The following is a 19,259-nucleotide window of genomic DNA, read 5'->3' on the forward strand; positions in this document are numbered from 1 at the left end:
TCAAAAATATAATGAGATGGATATATTTAGGCTGAAAATACAACGGAAAATATATAGAGAAAATTTCGAAACTATCTATAGTTTAGGTATTTACTAGTTGTAGCAACAATTTTTAGGTAAATAAAATAAAAAAATCTCTTTCGTCTCTCTCCTTGTCTCTGTCTCTCTCTTCCTCTCTCACTCTTTGTATTTTGAATTTTTCTTCTTCTCTCTCTATATTCTATATTTATTTGAGGTATTAGAATTTGTTGTATTCATCCATGTATTTAGGTTGTATCCTCTCTCTCCCTTTTCCTCTCCCTCTACCCGCCCATATCTCTGTATTTTGTATTTCCACTTCTCTTTGTATTTGTATATTTTTTGAGGTGTTAGGTGAATGTATTTATTGTATTCATACGTGCATATAAGTTGTACTCTGTATTTTCACCTCATTTTGGATTTCTATATTTCCTGAGAAGTCATGTGACTGTATTTATTGTATTCGTAAGTGCATTTAAATTGTATCGATGAATACATGTTGTATCGACGAATTCAGTCTGCGTGTATACAAAGATACAAAAATAATAAGGAACTGCATTCATTCCCTTTAATATCGCTTGTATTCATGTAATTATATTCATGCGGGCATTTAAGTTGTATTACCGAATACAGTCTGAGTGTATACAAAAATATAAAAATGCGTGTATTTATGTTGCATCTATGAATGCAATTCACGTGTATGCAGAGGTACAAACAATAAAAAATATAAGGGACTGAATTCATTGATTTTGTATCACTTGTATTCATACGCACATTTAAGCTATATCGACAAATACAATCCTAGTGTCTTCAAAGATACAAAAACAAAAAAAATACAGTCCGATATAGGTCGATAAACGAATGCATTTCGAGTGTATACAAAAGTACAAAAAATATAAAAATATAATTTTGCCTGTAAACGTATTTCAGTAGGTAATATTTTGCCTTCCAGCTTGTATACACATATTAATTTGCTTTACTTTTTTGTTTAAAAAATGCAAATTTTATGCTTTAAAACTAATCTATATGCATTTGCATAGAAAAATTGGTAGCTAGATTCGTGTTTCCTTTTAAAATTATCAAAAATATCTGATTTCAAAAATATACTAGTCTAAAAATAGAAATGACTATTTATTATCGAATGAAGGAGAAAAAAACCCACAATCTAGCAAAATTATTACTGTCCAGTACTACTAGAAGAATAAATGATAAAATTGAGTCCACAATATCTCAATCCTTTTAATTGCTTTGACAATGGAAAGGTAGATTCCATCTATAGATCAGGACAAACATTGGGAGCAAGGCAGCAAGAAAGGGAGAAAGACGAATGAGTGAAGTAAGCGAGATTGAAAGACATGCTAAAAAGTGAAATACAATCATAAAATGTAATTTTTTTAAAACTATGTGCTAAGCAAAAATTCCAAATATTTACTTTTATTTATTGGGCCATACTCAAACGAGGGCTCTTTTCCGTATTTTTGTTCTTTTGGGAATTTGTTGATATGGTTACCAAACTTGCGACTGTGTACTGTCTCTTTATTTATTATGATGATTTTATTTGGGAAAAAGATAAAAAATACTTTTTAATTTTTATTTATTAATTAATTTTATTTTAACAGTTATAATTAAGTTTTCTATCGTTAATAAAGTTTTTCACCCGTATCCCGAAAAGCCCAAAATCAGATAAAATCACCCAATTTTTAGAAAAATAAACCACTACCCCCATCAAACCCGCCCCAACCCAACTAAAGCCCCAAGTAACTTAACCCAAACAAATATTCCGCTCTCAGCCCATTCATCTTCTCTCTCATATTATCTCCTCCAACAAAAGCTTGGCTCTCCATCCCACTGCTCCGGTAAACTCCATCTCCGACCAACCACTGCTCTCATTCCGGCTATGCAGTCATCTCCAGCGAACCATAGGAAAAACATTATTCTCTATCAATCACAAATCTAATTCCATAGCGTCCCCCACCGCCACCCCACACCCCTCCATGCCACCCTCAAAATAACAATCAAATTAAACAAAACAAGAAAAACATCAAAAGCCGATTGATATTATGTTAGGGTGTGATTGCACTGCTTTTGATGTTTGATTCCTTTTGAGTATTTTTCGGTGAACTCCATTATTATAGCTTTTGAGTATTTTCTGGCAGATATTCTCATTTTTCGACAAATTCCGTTGTTATTGTTCTGTTTATGCGCAATTTTAATTGTTTTGTACTTTTTTTTTTTTGATCACTGATTCATAGTTGATCTTGCTGTTATTTTCAAGAAAAGTTGTAGCAAATAAAGAAGTGAAATAATAATTACCATCTCCATTATCATTAGCTTGAAAAACAATGAAGAGGAATGAAGATGATAGTGTATAAGATGTAAAACATTAGAATGAATTAGGTTTAATTAGCAGCCTCTATAATTTTTTTCCCGGGTTTTGGGTATGGAAAATAGATACATTTGTTTGGGTTAAGTTAGTAGGGTCGGGTTTGGGTTACACTAGGATAGTGGATTATTTTTTTTAAAAAAATTGGATAATTTTATTTAATTTGTGATTTTCAATTCAATTGAGGGATATAGTTGAAAATTTTACTAACGATAAAATATTAATAACTTTATTTTAACGGTTAACTAATAAATTAAAGTTGAAGGTATCCTTTTCCTTTTTTTTTTTTGTGTGGTAAAGCAAATTATTTGGAGATCGGAAAAAAAAGAAGAATGGAATACTATTAGGTGGCAGCAGAGGTGTGTAGAGAAGGCGGGATCAGAGAATGGAGAGCTCCGGGGAATTGGTGCCTTTTCCGTTGTTGATGACTTGCAATTACCGGGCATGTACCATCCCTTACAGGTTCCTTTCCGACAATCCCACTAAGCCAACGCCCACTGAGCTTTCCTGGATCAACGTCTTCATGAATTCCATCCCTTCTTTTAGGTGCTTCATCAATTCTCTACTTCTCCCCCTCAACCTTTTCCGTTCTTTTTTTTGGGTTTGTGGAAATATTTTAAATTAAATTCAGGAAGAGGGCCGAGAGCGATGACACTGTTCCAGATGCTCTTTCTCGAGCCGAAAAGTTTGCTCACAGGTAACCTTTTTGTTCCTGTTTTCTCTTTACTCTATTCAATAAGAGAATTAACCGTCATCAATCCCTATTTTACCTAGTTTCATCTCTTTCTCATCAAAGCATAACCTTCCTTATGAAATAAGCTGTTTGTGGATTTAAGGAGAGTTAATAATAAGATGTTCATATACCACAAAAAGTGAAAATTAAGGTTTTGGTTAGGTACACTGAAATACTCGAGGATTTGAAAAAAGATCCTAAAAGTCACGGAGGGCCGCCTGATGGCATTGTAAGTCTAACCATCTTTATATATAATGGATCCATCATTTCTGTATCCTTCCTTTATTCTTGCTAACCTGTTTAGTTCTATGTACTCCATTTTAGCTTCTTTGTCGCCTAAGGGAGCAAGTGCTTAGGGAATTGGGATTCAGAGATATATTTAAAAAGGTTAAGGTGAGTGATTTCTCCACTTATTCCATATACATATATATATATATATATTTACACCTCAAGTGGACTTGTTCATTTTTTTATTAGAATTGGAAGTTCTCACTGAACAACAAATAAAGATATAAAGAACGTTAATAAAGATGGCTATGCAAACACACACTTTGGTCTCTGCTGTTGATGTGAGCATGCCTTATTCTTCAAATAAGCAATCCCAACTCTCCTTTGAGAATTTTCATGGATCGACTTTTTAGTCAAATAAATAAACTCATTGGTCATTTGAAAATCATTTTTTTAACTTGTTATCCCATGTTAACCAAAATCTGTAGAAGATTTGACTGCTTTTTTTTTTTTGGCACATGTAAATCCACTAGGATGAAGAAAATGCAAAGACTATATCCTTATTTGAGGATGTAGTACATTTAAATGATGCTATTGAGGATAAAGCTAAGCGTATGGAGAACTTGGTCAAAGGGATTTTTGCAGGAAACCTTTTTGATCTTGGCTCGGCACAGGTTGGTAATGTTTCATAGATTATTCATATATAAAGAAATGTATGTTCTCAACATTAATTTGTACCTCTGGCTTGCCACAACTACGCCGAGATATGCCATTTCATGAATGACTCCTGAACAAAGAAATGTATGCATATAACATTTGTGCCTTTGATTATGTGGCAAGATTACTCATATACCATTGTCATGGGTGGGGGCGGGGGAGCCCGGTGCACTAAGATTCTGCTATGCACGGGGTTCGAAGAAGGGGCTGGATCAAAAATAATTTATGGCAAGAGTTCCTCAAAAGCGGCGTAATTTAAGAACTAAATTTGTGTTTGTTTTACATGTGCTCTGTCATTGGGTACATTTTGAAAGAACTTCATTTTTTAAGTTCTTCACAGTAATTTAACCTCAATAGGAATGTGGGAAGAGCAAGTTGATCAATGATTTATTCACAACTATCACAAAGAGTCGGTTCATCTTCATCACGAGCTTGTCCAGGTTTATATTTGTATTATATGCATGATTTATTCACAACTATCACAAAGAGTCGGTTCATCTTCATCGCGAGCTTGTCCATGTTTATATTTGTATTATATGCAACGACAGTTTTTTTTTTTTGAAAAAGGTTACTTGTATTATGAACAAAGGAATACTCCAAAAGTATTCCAGTAATACTTATAGCAAAATTACAGAGGGAGAGGTGACCCTACTAGTGCTTCATAAATAATTTAGAATACTAGGAATATCCTCTTCTTCTTGAGGATATTCATATTTACACCAAAAAAAGAAAAAATTACAGAGGGAGAGGTGACCCTACCAGTGCTTCATAAATAATCTAGAATACTAGGAATATCCTCTTCTTCTTGAGGATATTCAGGTTTACACCAAAAAAAGAAAAGGACTAGACAGTTCATCTTCAGTTTCTGCAGAGAGCATCTCTTGTTTTTGAAGCACCTCTGGTTCCTTTCCATCCATATAGTCCGCCAAATGCATGCTGGGACAATCTTCCTTCTCTCCCTGTGTCCTGACTAATTTCCATCTCTGTTCCAGCAAGTTAGAGCCTCTTTGATGCTCCTTAGCATAGTCCAGCTTATGCCTCTTAAATTAATGAAAATCTGCCATAACTTCATAGCCTCTCTGTAATGTAGAAAAGGATGGTTTATTGTCTCAATCTCAGATTCACAAAAGGAGCACCTAGAGCAAATTTGAAAACCTCTTTTCATAAGGTTGTCCTGGGTGAGTGTGGCCTGTTTGGCTAGTAGCCAAGTGAAGCATGCTACCTTGAAGGGTACCTTGACTTTCTTTATCATCTTCCAGGGCCAGCCACCACACTGTGAGACTGATCTATGTGATCTCTTGTATGCTGAACCAACTGAAAATCTGCCTTGCTTGTTTGGTAGGCCAAATTGAGTGTCCTCATTGGAGTTTAAACCTTTGTATTGCTCTAGAGTATTGATTAGTTCAGCCACTTTGTTAATCTCCCAGTCGTTCAAGTGTCTCCTAATCCTGAGACCCCTGATTGTCTCTCATTTCTCTGATTGTGGATACCTTTTGAAGGCTCAGATTGAACAGATCAGGATACTTGTTCTTCAAAATCTCCTGTCCAACCCACACATCTTTCCAAAATAGTGTTTTTCCCCATTTTCTACCTTTATTTAACATCTGTTAGCAAAGCTGATCCACTAACTTCTGATAGACCTCCATACTCCAGTCCCATAAAATTGTGTGGCCATGTAGGTAGTTCATTTGTTCTCCATTCCAAACCTAGCCTTGATTGTCACCTTCCATAGTGCTTGTTCCTGTGATGCAAATCTCCATAGCCATTTCATCAGAAGGCTCTGATTCTGCAGCTTTAGATTCCTTATCCCTAGATCCCTTTCTTTTTTGCTTTGAAGAACTAGATCCTACTTTACAAGATGAAATTTGTGATCATTAGGATCACAGTTCCCTTGTCACAAAAAAATTCTTCTAATGACATCCATTCTGTCAATCACTTTTGTAGGCATTGGGAAAAATTGACATCATGTATGTAGGCATGGCATCCAACACACTGTTGATGAGTGTAAATCTTCCACCTAAAGACAAATATTTGCTTTTACAATTCACTAGCTTCTTCTCATATTTCTCCAGAACATTGTTCCATATGCCTTTTGACTTGCTCTTATCCCCCAAAGGCATACCAAGGTACACTGTGGGAAGTTCTCCTATCTTCCCCCAGAATATTTGCTAACACATTTATGTTGGACACCTTATTAACTGGGTAAATGAAGCTTTTCCCCCAGTTAATGTGTAATTCTGAGATGACTTCAAACAATATCAAGACAATTCTTAAATACTTTAGTTGAGAGCTCTCGGCATCACAAAAAATCAAGGTGTCATCAGCATATTGTAAATGTGATATGACCAGGCCCTGTCTATCATTCATGTTGGCACTGAATCCTCTTATCCATCCTTTCATTTGGGCTGTCTTAAGCATGTCGTTTAGTCCTTCCATTGCCAGGATAAAGAGAAAAGGGGATAGAGGGTCCCCTTGTCTGAATCCTCTCTGATTGATAATTCAAACTAATTAGTCCTAGACTTCATAATCATCATAATAGGGCGTATTTAACACGATTTATCACTAAAAAAGGGTAGAAATGCGAGTAAAATAATATGTAAATACATAATTCCTGTATCGATCATAGGATCACTCTATGAATAGGTCAATTCTCTGTGACCTCCCACCGTTCACGACATCCCTTGCTTCTCGCAAGAACGGCTCCTCGGTGGAGGAGTAGAAGCGCTGGTCCCCTTCGGTCAACTTTCTTGTGCCTGCTGTTACCTACCGTAGGACTGCCTAACACGAACTTTTATGTTGTATCTTCGTATATGATCTCCTTTGTTTGCTACCTTTATTATTCTCTTTGAAATAATGAGAGAATCACAACATTTGGAAATAGTAAATTGCTTGACTTTCAGCCTCCATTTGAATTGACACCTAAATATCAAGATGGTACCAAGCTTTCTATTATAGGTTTTTCAGAATTCTTCATTGGAGGACAATAGCCATCTTCAAGCCTCAAGTATAAGGATCGAGAAGTCCATGTTTAGAGTTTCCTTGACAAACCTTCACAGCTGAGTTGTTGAGACTCTTTTATAGCGTGTAATTTCCATTCTATCTGTTTGGGTAGACTTCTTTCCAAAGAAAGTTAAAAACAAACAACTGTCTTGTTGTCATGGTCTGATTCTAGTCTCACACTTTAGGTGAAATGGCATCTGTCTTTTGGCATGTATACCTTTGTGTGTAATTCACAAAACAAGCAGTTTATCAACATGAATTAAGGATGAAAAGATTGGTACATCCGTATTTGTTGGTATAGAGCCTTAAATTTTGTGAGATTCTTCAGAGTTGTTTTTACTTAGGATAGAGGACTCATTTGAGAAAATTCAGATTGTATAAGGCACGTAGAGAGATGTGGTAATAGGAATTGGATAACCAGGAAAGGGTATGATCACGTTTCACTGGACAATCTGCGCAGTATTTGTACTATATAGAGTTTAGGTTGAAGTGGATGAGGAGGATTAATTATTTCACCCACTAAGTTCTCAATCTTTAGTAGTGTAGTGTCACACCCGATCCTACATCCTGGATGTGCCTGACACTCGAAACTATTGCTGGTCCCAAGTGAACCCTTGGTTTGACCTGCTACTAACTAAATACTATAACAATGTGTGGAAGCTTCAAATATGAGCATCCATATGCTCTAGAAAAACAACTCAGTAACTTTATAAATAAAAATTCTGAATAATGAAGATGTTTGGAAAACAACTAAGACTCTAACTCAACTGACTCGTCTATGAAGCCTCTAATGTACTGGAGATAGGTCTCGAAACAAGATCCCTAGCTACCTGAATGCTCTACTAGTAGTATCTAATAACTACTAAAACTCTAGATAGACTGGAGCCCTCTGAAAGTAGGAGGTCTCACCAAAGCTGGATGAAAATGAAATCCTAGAAATGCGTTTGTTGTCGATCCTGAATACCTAATCTGTATCATAAAACAATGTGGCGTTGAATGTCGTCAGTATATGGAATGTACATTTGTACAGTATATAAAATAGATGAATGAAACAACTGGCTACAACTGAAAATACTGAGTTGAAAGAGTAAATCTGAAGATAGACAGTAAGAAAGTCAACTAAATAGTAAAATATGCATGTGCTTTAAGTCTTTAACAACAAAACTTTACAGCTGAAAATATGCAATAATAGCAAATATTGAAAATAATATAATTTTACTTTTCTTGGGGAGTTTCTTTAATCGACAACCATCATGTGAGCCTCATGATGATACGTCTCTCCCACATTGCCAAAGCCATCCTATACCTTGCCAGGGTAAAGAACGAACTTAACTAATGTTCCAATCTCTGAGCCCTTACTAGGGGCTTTCTGTGGAGTCGCCCGAATCAACGACATGATTCTATCATACGCTGGCGGGGCAGTTCTGGGTTTTGGATTATCTAAACCCTTCCCAACTTGGTGCTCAATACTACTCTCAATGCACTAATGCTTAATAACTTTAAAGTTGTTCCACTTTAGGGAATATGTCCAACTTTAGAGGAAAAACTAGAACTCTCTTTCTTTGAGTCCTTGCTCAAAATAGTTCCTTAGAACTGAACTAAACTTTACTTTAACATTGATTATGCTTTCTTTAAAACTGACTATGCTTTTATGAAAATCTAACTATGCTTTCTCAAAGCTGAAATATGTTTTCTTTAAAATCTGGCTTTTCTTCCTTTTTGAAACTAATGAACTTGAAGCTAAATATACTTTCTTGAACTCTTCCATGAAATAATTTTTTAAAACTTGTAATATTCTTTACTCATGAACCAATGCATAAGAAATATTATGACAAGGTTTTCAAATAACTTTAGCTAAGAAGTGACCATGTGGTAATATAAGCATGAACCCTAAATCAATCAAAGATCACCAACAATATGAAGTAGAATGATTTCAATAGTATAATCAACGATGAGCAATTCGAACTAATAGACATTGGAGTAAAAACCCTAGCTTTAAATCTTACTAATTAAAACTATAGATGTAGGGCGTGAGGAAGAACTGAGTTCCTCACCATGATAGCGTTACATAACTGGAAGAGTCAACAATAAAATAAAAGGATGAACTCTTGATAGACTTTTTCTTTTTGAGAAAGGTAACTTGTATTATCAACAGAGTAATACTCCAGGAGTAGTCTAGTAATACTTACAAAACAAAAATCACAGAAGTGTAAAAACTAGCCTCCTATAATCTCATAAGTAATCTAAAATGCTAGGAATATCTTCTTCTTAAGGATATTCATGCTTACACCAAAAATAGAAAAGAACCAAATAATTCATCTTTATTTCTCACGAGAGCAACTCTTGTTTTCAAAACATCTCTGGTTCCTTTTTAGCCATATAGTCCACCAAATGCAAGTTGGGACAATCTTCCATCTCTCTCTTTGCCCTGACTTACTTGAACAAAACCCTAGGTTTGAATCTTTGAGAGACATCTGTGTCTTGAAGTTCTTGGAAGAGAATAATGAGGAATCCCCTTGATCTCACGCTTGAATGGGACTTAAAAGTCGAATGAGGTGGTTTCCTAAGGGGACAAGGACCAAAATACCCTTAATTAGACAAAGTTGTACTTGTATTTCAGCTCGGATAGGGTGGGGGGGGGGCACCACGGGTCCCATCGCGCACATTGGGGGTGTGCTCCGCGGACTCCATTGCGGACTAAGGTGGGTTTTTCCAGCCTCAAGTTTGGTTTGGTGATAGGTGCTACGCGGACCTCAATGCAGTGCTCAGTAAAATGGCATAACTTCTTGCTCACATATCGAGTTAACGAACGATTTGTTGCGTTGGAAACTAGACTCACATACTTTTAATTTGATAGGTTACGGGCCACGTAACTCTTTGTATTCTAGGAGATATGCTTTAATTTGATAGGTTATGGGTCACGTAGCTCTTTGTATTCTAGGAGATATGCTTGATTGAAGTTAACCCTTGTTTGAACTTATACGAAAACTTAATCGTTACGAAAACTCTCAACTTGACTTTGTGCTTGAAGTTCCTTGTGACCTTAAATCACATCCAATACATCTACACACTTAGGAATTGACCTTAACACCTATGTACACTTAGAAACCATCGGATTCGAGCCCATATGCATACGAAGAATGGTTCGGGTCTTAGCTTAGAATTTGTGGGGTGTTACAAGAAGTAAGGTTGACTGCTGACTTATTTGCTTTATTTTTGGATTAGGCTTAGGCTATCCTAAGTAGCCAATAATATCTATGCTTGTCATGGAAAGCGGTGTGGACTTTTATAAATATTGTGATTAAGTTTATTGCTTTGTGTGCAAATTAGCTGGGAGAAAAGGCTTTTGCTAGTCTTGCAATGTAGGAATATCAGAAAGGCTGCGTGAAAACTAGATTTCAAAATGTGAAATTATCTGGTGAGCAGAGAAGTTAATACTCCAAAGACCAAATTCATGTGTTTGAAGACGTAGATATGTCTATGATTTACTAGTGAACAAGCACAACTCGTGGTTTAACCAAGTTGTGAGGGGAGTTCATTGCGTCATGCCAACTTAGTTCACCAAACATATGAAGTCCATCCATGCTATCATCATGTAATCAATGTTCAACACACATTCTTTATAAGCAAATGTCAAATGCTTAGCTCAAATAGTAGTAACAATGTACCATCTACAAACTATATTGCTAGAAATTTAAATTTAAACATTTCAAACCCTAGCAACTTTTTTAAAGGTAAAACTCACAGACTTTTACAACCTTATATCTTGGGAGTGTGGGTATGAACTAGTTTTCGGATTATTGGGATGAGAATTTTACTAATTGAAAGGTAATTACAACTATGCATCTCCAAGTGTAAAATAAGTCAAAATACTAAAATAAAATGGTATTTGAAATAAATCATGTCTTTTCATTTTCTTCTGACTCTTTGTTACGTCCCTCAATTTTATCTTTAATTTAATACTACTCATTTACAGTCCCATATTGGGTCTGTCGCTTGGAGCCATTGATGATTAGATGTAGGGCCTTTACCATGTAGAATATGTTACTGTAATGTTGCATGATCAACATTGATGAGATGCATCTGTGTTGGTTCCAAAAAGAGCAAGAAGTCGAACCTCTGATATTTGGTTATATAGGGTTGGTAGGAAAGTCATTTGAAGTTCCACTCTGGCACTTAGCAATCCCTTAATCTTGAAGTTGGTTATATAGGGATGATAGGAAAGCCCTTTGAAATTCCACTCAAGCACTTAGCAACCCCATAATCTTGAAGCCCACTATCAGTTGCATGAAAATTATAAGGATGATCTTTAGATCAGAATTTTTTTCAAGAATGAATCTACCATATAGTCAACAAACCCTTGCAACTTTCTGTGAAAGCAAAGATATAGATGAGCTGCATCAATCCTCAAAACATGATGTATCTACTAGTAGTTGCTCTTTGACAGAAAGTCCAAGCTCTTTCATTTCTAAATAACTTGAATGGCAAACAACGACTTAAGCACGGGAGTCTTTTTTCACTAGAGCTCATACGTTCTCTTAGAGGGTGATTGGTATGCTTATAAGCCAAAATCAGCTGAACCCATAAGTTGGCCATCCCCAACTTATGATTTTCAGCTTATCAACACTTTTGTTGACCAAATATTGTACTATTTTATCCCAAATATCTTTTTCCATTCCTTTTCATTGTTCATTCTTATCCTTGTACATATACTCTTAGGGGTCGTTTGGTGTGATGGATAAGAGGAGTTAATTTCGGGATAATTTTTGAGTAGCCTTTAATCCCTTGTTTGGTTGCAAAGGCTGGGATAACTTATCCAGGATTAACAATTAATACTGGGATAAGTTATCCCTCCCATAGATGGAATAGTAATCTCAGGATAACTTATCTTGGGATAAAGATGTAAAATAACAAAAATACCCCCTTAAACTTTCTTTTATATACCACTTTTATATTCATGTATATTAACACAATTTTTAACAACATTTATAACTTTAATTAATCGTTGTTTTAATGATAGTATATTTTTCTATTAAAAAATTACATTTTATAAATACAATTTTTATTTATGAATATATTGTAAGTTGAATTTATTTGTCTGATTCTTATGTTTATTTATATTTTGATTTCTCTTAAAATGTTCACTCTACTACTAAATTACATATTTTTAATTAAATAGTTTATTACTAACTTAAAAATTATATTTTATATATCAATCAAAATGTAGATAATTTTAATAATAAAATTTCCTTATTTTAATAAACTTAAAATGAAAATTTTATTTTTAAGCTAAATAAGATGGGAGTTTTATTTTTAAGCTAAATAAGATGAAAGTTTTATTTTAAAGTTAAATAAGATGGAAATTTTATTTAAAGCTAAATAAGATGAAAGTTTTATTTTTAAGTTAAATAAGATGAAAGTTTAATTTTAAAAACACATGGCACAATCATGAAAATGCATAAATAAAAATATTTAAGTTAAATAAGATGGAAATTTTATTTTTAGGAATGAATAACTAAAGCTTGCAAAGAAAATGTAAAAAAAAAATTAAATAAGGTGGAGGATATTTTTGTAAACAAACAACTTAGTCTCAGAAATTATGCAATGAATATGATTTTGAATATGACCAATCAAACAAGCAATAAAAACTTTCTCAACATAACTAATCTCATCATAACTTATCCCAACATAACTAATCCCATCATAACTTGTATCCAAACCAAACGACCACTTAATTTATAAATTGTTTTTGGGAATAACTCTTAAGGATATATTAGTCATTTTAGCTGAAAAAAATGCTGATTAGCACGTTTTTACCAAACATATGAACTGCTGATTATGGGTTCCAACACTTTTACCCAAACACGTAACTTCTTATTTATTAAATCAGTTTTAGCTCCGAAAAGTGTTTTTCGACACATACGGCTTATCAACTACTTTCTATCTGGTAAACCAAACGAACTCATGGTAAATGATTATTGATTTTAATTGGAGGATGTGTAGTCATTCAAGAATTAGCATACAAAAGATAAATTGGTTCTGCCTTACTTTTTTTCCATAAAGAAAGAGTTTGTGATATAAACTCCAATGAGAGAGTATAAATAAGAACAGGCAGTTTCCATAGTATCATTTTGTTTGCATGTGACCAACGATAATTTCGTCTGTTTACGAGCTCGATGTCAATGAGTCGAAGAGTCTAGAAATTCATTTTGGTTCTTGCTCGCACAAAGGAAATGAAATGGCTTTAAGAAATCCCTTGCACTAAAGGATTCTCGTTCCCTTTGTTGACAACCCTAAATTCGTATAACAATGTTCACAATATCTACATTTTGTCTCTTTCAAGCGCACTATCTTGGCTTTCACACTCTCAAACCAATCAGAACGATTAACCTCTTACTCTTCTATAATTTATGCTTCTAAAACATCAAGAGGTACACTTTTTGTGCTCTTTAATTCAACTTTTTAAAGAGGTGCTCTCATTATGGGGATTGTATAAATAACTTCGTATGTATTCTTCAAAATGCACTCCTAGAAAAAGTAGAAATTGATGCACACAAATGCATACTTAATCCAAGTCTGTGAAGAGTTTTACTTCTTGAGTTAACAGAATCTATTCAGACTCTTCCACATGCTAAAAATCTTCTGAAGTTGATTTTTGATATCCTTAATCTTGCTTAAATCACGACTAGCATTTTGAAAATAAATATTTTCAAGGTTGAATCAATTGTCCTTAATGAATTGTTTTTGAAGCTTGCGGAGCTGTTTTCAAGGGATGGTATTTCTTTTTTAGCTAGTTGCCAAAACCTAGTCCCTCGACCTTGGGTTATTGATGACTTGGATACTTTCATAACAAAATGGAGCAGAAAATCATGGAAAAAGGTTAGTAGTTAACCATTGTGAAACTTATCTTCTCCACTGAGATTTATATTTTTATTTGCTTATGACAAATTTTCTTTCATAACAAAATAGAGCAGAAAATCATGGAAAAAGGTTAAACTTATCTTCTCCACTGGGCTTTATGTTTTTACTTGTTTATGACAAATATCCGATGCATTTGACGTATGCTGGTTTACTGACTTGCTTACTCCTACACAGGCTGTAATCTTTGTGGATAATTCTGGTGCAGATATTATTCTTGGCATTCTGCCATTTACGAGAGAATTACTTCGTCATGGGACACAGGTTTACTTGGGAGCCTTGTTTCTTTCGTGCACATAAAATGGAAATTTTCTAGAGTTCTCTAAACTGAAATAAAAAAGATAGGTTGCAAAATCTTCTTCGACTACATTGCAAAATTTAAAATGCCATTTTATAGGCATCTTCAATATGCTCAGTTCTGTAGATATTGAATATCGTTAACACCACTAAATATATATATATATTTTTTTGATAATGAACAACACTAAATATTTTAACATGCTCTGTATCTTATGAGAATGAATTTATCCTCTTCTAATGCTCTTTTTTAGCTGCATTCAGTTAAATGGATATATAGTTTATTTTTCAGTACAACACTAGGTGAATAGGTGTTCTGTGATGCTCTTATGCCTGAATTGTACTTGTGGCACTTTTTTTCTTCTTCATAAGGTAATAATTTGTATTGATAAATTTGGTGAGTGCTTCATTCAAGTGGTATATCATGAAGTAGAGAATCTACACAAAAATACGATTACCTACGAAGAGTAATAGAGTACCCAATCATCTGTACTAACAAGAATCTGATAGGTATTTCATATTCCAAATGTTTATAAAGAAAAAGAAATTTGGCACTTTGAGGTCATCACTATTGTCTTATTTCTATTCCCTCAATCCAATGAGGCATAAAAGTTATAGGACAAAAACTCTACGGCTATTGCCATGTAGTTAAAAGTTCAAAAATACCTAATAGACCAGATTTTTTAAGTATGAATGGAGCCTCATCATAAGTTAACAGTTTTCATATTCATAGACTTGATAATTATATGAAGATGCGTCAGATTGGATTAGACTTTGGATGTTGTTGAGTGCTCACAACTCAATTAAGCTATCCTTGTAAATGACGTTGGCAATTTTTTTGCAGGTTACTTTGGCAGCTAATGACTTACCTTCTATTAACGATGTTACTTACCCTGAGTTGGTTGAGATAATATCTAAGGTGGTAAAAATGTTATGTTTCGACTTTGATGCTTTCAATTTTACCTACTTTAGGTTTAATTAACATGTATTTTTTGCTTATTAACAGTTGAAAGATGAGCACGGGAAGCTTGTAGGTGTGGACACATCCAACCTTTTAGTTGCAAATTCTGGAAATGATTTGCCGGTAAGGGGCAGTCACTTATCTGCTTCATTTGCATGATGCACTGTCCCCCCACCCATCACCCACTTTAAAGAAAACAAAGGGTGGAATCCTGTGACTTATTTCTAAACTTTAGATTGCCCCTCTAAATTGAGGTTTCTGACTAGAGTCTAGCATTGCCTTCACAAAATTTCTACTTCCTAGCTTGTTAATTTTCGCTCAAGCTAATATTTGAGCAGATACCCCTTTCACAAATTCTTATGAAGTAAATTGAAGTCTGACGCCAGCATTTATAAATCTAATTAGTAAATCCCCCAAATTATATGCTCACAAAATTCAATGCATCAAAAGTTAACACAATAAAAGTAGAGTTAATAGTACCACTTTTTGGCAATTTAGTAACACTACTTTTTTTGATCAGTTTCAAAAAAAGTACAGTTACTAAATTGCCAAAAAGTGGTACTATCTCCAGAATTTATGAATATATCTAGCTTCTCCACCTTAATTGACAGGCTTAGTTCACTGTGACCACAGGTTATTGATCTTACGGGAATATCACAAGAGCTTGCCTACTTGGCGAGCGATGCTGACCTTATCATTCTGGAAGGCATGGTGAGCCTTCTGCTTTCAATGCTTTGTCACTGGAACCACAGCTTTTGTTTCTTACCACAACACCATCAGTAATATACGTTATAAGTTCTATCCATATATGTTCTGATTTCCAAGTCATACTTTACCCGACTACATTTTTTTTTGAATTGAGATAATATAGAATGATTATTGAAATCAGTTCAAATGGAAGAAAATATTGGTTGCAAGTGGCTATTTCTTTAAGGCATGCAGTTAGATTAAGACATAGGACTCTCAATGATGCTAATGGTGGTGGGAACATATCTCTTACCTCTGGCATCTCTGGAAAATTCTTCTGCCCCCATTCTGGATCCGTTAACTTTTCGTGCTATTCCTCCTTCCTATAATCACATAAAAAAGATGAAGTATAAATTTATTTTTGCCTCCCAAAACTTTTGTTGCTATCCAGTTCTCTTCTCCTTTTTTTTGTGTGGGGGGGAGGCTTTTCGAGAAGTTAAACTACAAGCCTTTAATGGGACAACTCAAAAAGAGTCTCTTCTATCTGATTTCCATGTGTGAGGGATGCTAAACAGTTCTCTCCTTCTCTGTATACTTCAAAAAACCAGTTACTCTTTTACTTTTTAATTTCTTTCTCTTGTCTGGAATCAACAGTGTGTATTATGTTTCAGTGAATGCATATGTTTTCAGGTGATAGTATACTTTCTCTAGGCAAGTGCAAAAGGGTTTCCTCTTGACATACCCTGATTACCTTCCTAATTTGGAATCTCTGATTGAAGCAGTATTGTGTATGTAGCGTATAGTTTTCCTGTATTTCCTGGTTTCAGAAAGATAATTATTACCTGATAGCAACTGATTTGACTTAACAAACAGATCGTTCCACATAGATTAAGACTGAGGTGGTAGTTCTTCTGCAGGTACCTTGGAACTTGTAAATTACTATGACTTTCTTCTGGGTTGCTTTCGAATAGGCATTTGACAATATCAAAATCTAAGTGAATAACACTTCTGTTCATCTTTGTTCTTCCAAAATTCTTCAAGTTGTCATATTTAAGTAATTGTAATTTTCATAAATCTCTATCTCTCTCTCCCTCTCTCTCACATTTAGCTATCACATTGATTTCTTTTGCCAGGGCCGTAGTATAGAGACAAACCTTTATGCTCAATTCAGATGTGATTCCCTGAAGATTGGAATGGTAATGCCTTATTTATAGATGTGCGCCAAACCCCGTCCATCCAACCCCAGCCCATTTCACCTTCTGGCTTCTACAAGGAACAAAAAAGAATGAACTCCCTTCTTGAGGGGACTTATCACTATAATCCGGGTGGAGGGTGGGGATATTTCACCTGATGATTATAATATTCATGCACCTCGGCCCTTTTTTTTGTGGTGTTTTCAGGTGAAGCACCCAGAGGTTGTTGAGTTTCTTGGAGGAAGGCTTTATGATTGCGTGTTCAAATACAACAAAATCTTGGAATAGATGTAGTTATTGACTACTTATACCCTTCAATTAGGGACACTCTAACATAAAAAATATCTTGTAAAACTATTTGGTAGATATCACTTGCAAGATCAAGGCAACAAACTAAAATTATTGAAGAAATTTAGTGGACATCACTAGTAAGATTGTTAATTTCCTATGAAGCCTTTTATCTATTGCTATTGTAAACATGTGAGTGAAGGGCATGCCAAACTATTATCTGCTGACCTAATAGTTGTTCTAGCGCATAGTGGTAAATGGTAAGGTACAAGATAGTATGTGTTATTGGCAGTTGGCTGAGGTGGTTTCTTAATGTGCTAAACTGTCAATTTGAGACAATAACAGCAGGACTGATAATAATGGAGGATAATAGCTTGGTAGTCGATTGGTTCATGAAGCCATCCATATGGTGATTTGTTCTATTTCCGACTCATGTTCCTATGTACCATAGTGTCTTTGTTTCATTCGGTATATGTAGCAGTCTAAGTGCATCAACTTACCAAACAAATTTGAAGCACCTTATTTCTCTCTTTAACTTTGGTTGTTAAGAGACTAGGATGTTATTGTTTACATCAGTGTTAAACCTCAGTGAAGGATGAGACTTGAGAATGCCAAATGACTTGCTCCACGTAGAATGGACTTTCATCCTATGTGTTTTTTTAATAACATAAATAAATGGGCGAGACGAGGAAACACAATTCATCGTAATAAGGTCAAAGCAGCTCCAACTCATAGCTTTGGAAAGTATACAATTACTCCCTCACTGTATGTTATGCGTACAGTACAGCCTGGGTGTTGGTGACAAGGGCAAAAGAGTCGAATATAACAGGCTGTCAATAGAAACGGAGGAATGTGCGGGTGACGGTGAATGAGTGATGACCACTCACTCACCTTGTTTAATAATATTATTTTTTATTACTATATGCGCAAGTTTTTAGTTCATATCATTTCTTTTGGAAAGCCACATCTGAACTGGATTGATTTTTCCTCTTCACCTATACACTTGCACGCGCAGGATCACTCACCATGAGCTCTCTTCTTCAAAGTTTTCAGAGCAAGGAAGCTCTGCCCATGTCGCAACCTACAGGAGGAGAAGGACTTGGCGTGCGCAAAAGGCTGTCTTCTCTATCCCTCAGGATGAACATGCGCACAAGGTCTGCTTGTCAACAACCCATTCTCTCATTCTACTCCACCACCTCCTCCTCATGGGCATTTCGCCGATCCAAATCCTTATCCTCTTTATCGGCAGGAATGGGAGAGTACGCTGGCAATTCCATTAGGAAATGGTGGGACTGGGGATTGGGCTGGATCATGTCCAAGAAGCCCACCTTCGCCAACGATCTGGAAATGAATGAAGAGGAGAAAGCCGTATTGGGATGCAACAGCAAGTGTAGCTGGAGGCACGTATTTTACAAAGTAAGGTCGGAGCTGCGAAGGTTCGTCGGCTCTGGGAACAATGTGGGTCTACCTCAAACCTGCCGCTATGACTCCTTCAACTACTCCAAGGACAACTTAATCAGCAACAACTGATGGATTGCTACTACACTAGGCTCCTTTTGTCATTGAGTGGTTGCCAAATAATTACTTACTTCAGTACTAGATCGAGAGTTAAAATGTCCAGCCACACTAGTTTGCAGCGAGTACGTACGTAAATGTATAAAGTGAATTATTTCACAGCTGTCCTGGAGGCATTCAGCCAGCTTTTTTTTTCCCTCCTGTAATTCTTTTCACCATTCTCGTATCATATTATGTACTTTTCTCCGTTTGATTTATGCATAAAAATTACTTTGTTCCACTCGTACATGTATTATGGATTGGATTCACCACACTAATTGG

General features: G+C 35.2%; 2 protein-coding genes across 5 annotated transcripts; both read left to right on the forward strand.

The window, feature by feature from the left end:
• Positions 1–1,772: 1,772 nt before the first annotated feature.
• On the forward strand, positions 1,773–17,587 carry LOC129885240 (damage-control phosphatase At2g17340-like). Of its 3 annotated transcripts, none has more exons than XM_055959443.1 (13): positions 1,773–2,134; positions 2,702–2,947; positions 3,033–3,098; positions 3,297–3,363; positions 3,459–3,527; positions 3,896–4,036; positions 13,830–13,958; positions 14,175–14,261; positions 15,139–15,213; positions 15,301–15,378; positions 15,889–15,966; positions 17,076–17,138; positions 17,343–17,587. In XM_055959443.1, the coding sequence occupies exons 2-13, from the start codon at positions 2,787–2,789 to the stop codon at positions 17,421–17,423; spliced, it is 1,095 nt and encodes a 364-aa protein (XP_055815418.1). In that variant the 5' UTR covers positions 1,773–2,134; positions 2,702–2,786; the 3' UTR covers positions 17,424–17,587. The 3 variants fall into 3 exon arrangements, with proteins under 3 accessions (XP_055815418.1, XP_055815420.1, XP_055815419.1); XM_055959445.1 differs by having other exon boundaries at positions 1,777–1,874; XM_055959444.1 differs by having other exon boundaries at positions 2,106–2,124.
• LOC129885242 (uncharacterized) lies at positions 15,889–19,218 on the forward strand. 2 transcript variants are annotated; one of them, XM_055959447.1, is made up of 2 exons: positions 15,889–15,966; positions 18,439–19,218. In XM_055959447.1, the coding sequence occupies exon 2, from the start codon at positions 18,450–18,452 to the stop codon at positions 18,951–18,953; it is 504 nt and encodes a 167-aa protein (XP_055815422.1). In that variant the 5' UTR covers positions 15,889–15,966; positions 18,439–18,449; the 3' UTR covers positions 18,954–19,218. The 2 variants fall into 2 exon arrangements, with proteins under 2 accessions (XP_055815422.1, XP_055815421.1); XM_055959446.1 differs by lacking the exon at positions 15,889–15,966 and adding an exon at positions 17,076–17,138.
• Positions 19,219–19,259: the final 41 nt, after the last annotated feature.

This window comes from Solanum dulcamara, chromosome 4 (genome assembly GCF_947179165.1).
Source record: "Solanum dulcamara chromosome 4, daSolDulc1.2, whole genome shotgun sequence".
NCBI classification, from domain to species: Eukaryota; Viridiplantae; Streptophyta; class Magnoliopsida; order Solanales; family Solanaceae; genus Solanum; species Solanum dulcamara.

Coding starts and splice junctions, on each gene's coding strand:
- LOC129885240 (XM_055959443.1), top strand. CDS start 2,787: ATGGAGAGCTCCGGGGAATTGGTGCCTTTTCCGTTGTTGATGACTTGC. Junction 3,528..3,895: donor ATATATTTAAAAAGGTTAAG/GTGAGTGATTTC, acceptor TAAATCCACTAG/GATGAAGAAAATGCAAAGAC. Junction 15,967..17,075: donor TTATCATTCTGGAAGGCATG/GTGAGCCTTCTG, acceptor TTCTTTTGCCAG/GGCCGTAGTATAGAGACAAA.
- LOC129885242 (XM_055959447.1), top strand. CDS start 18,450: ATGAGCTCTCTTCTTCAAAGTTTTCAGAGCAAGGAAGCTCTGCCCATG.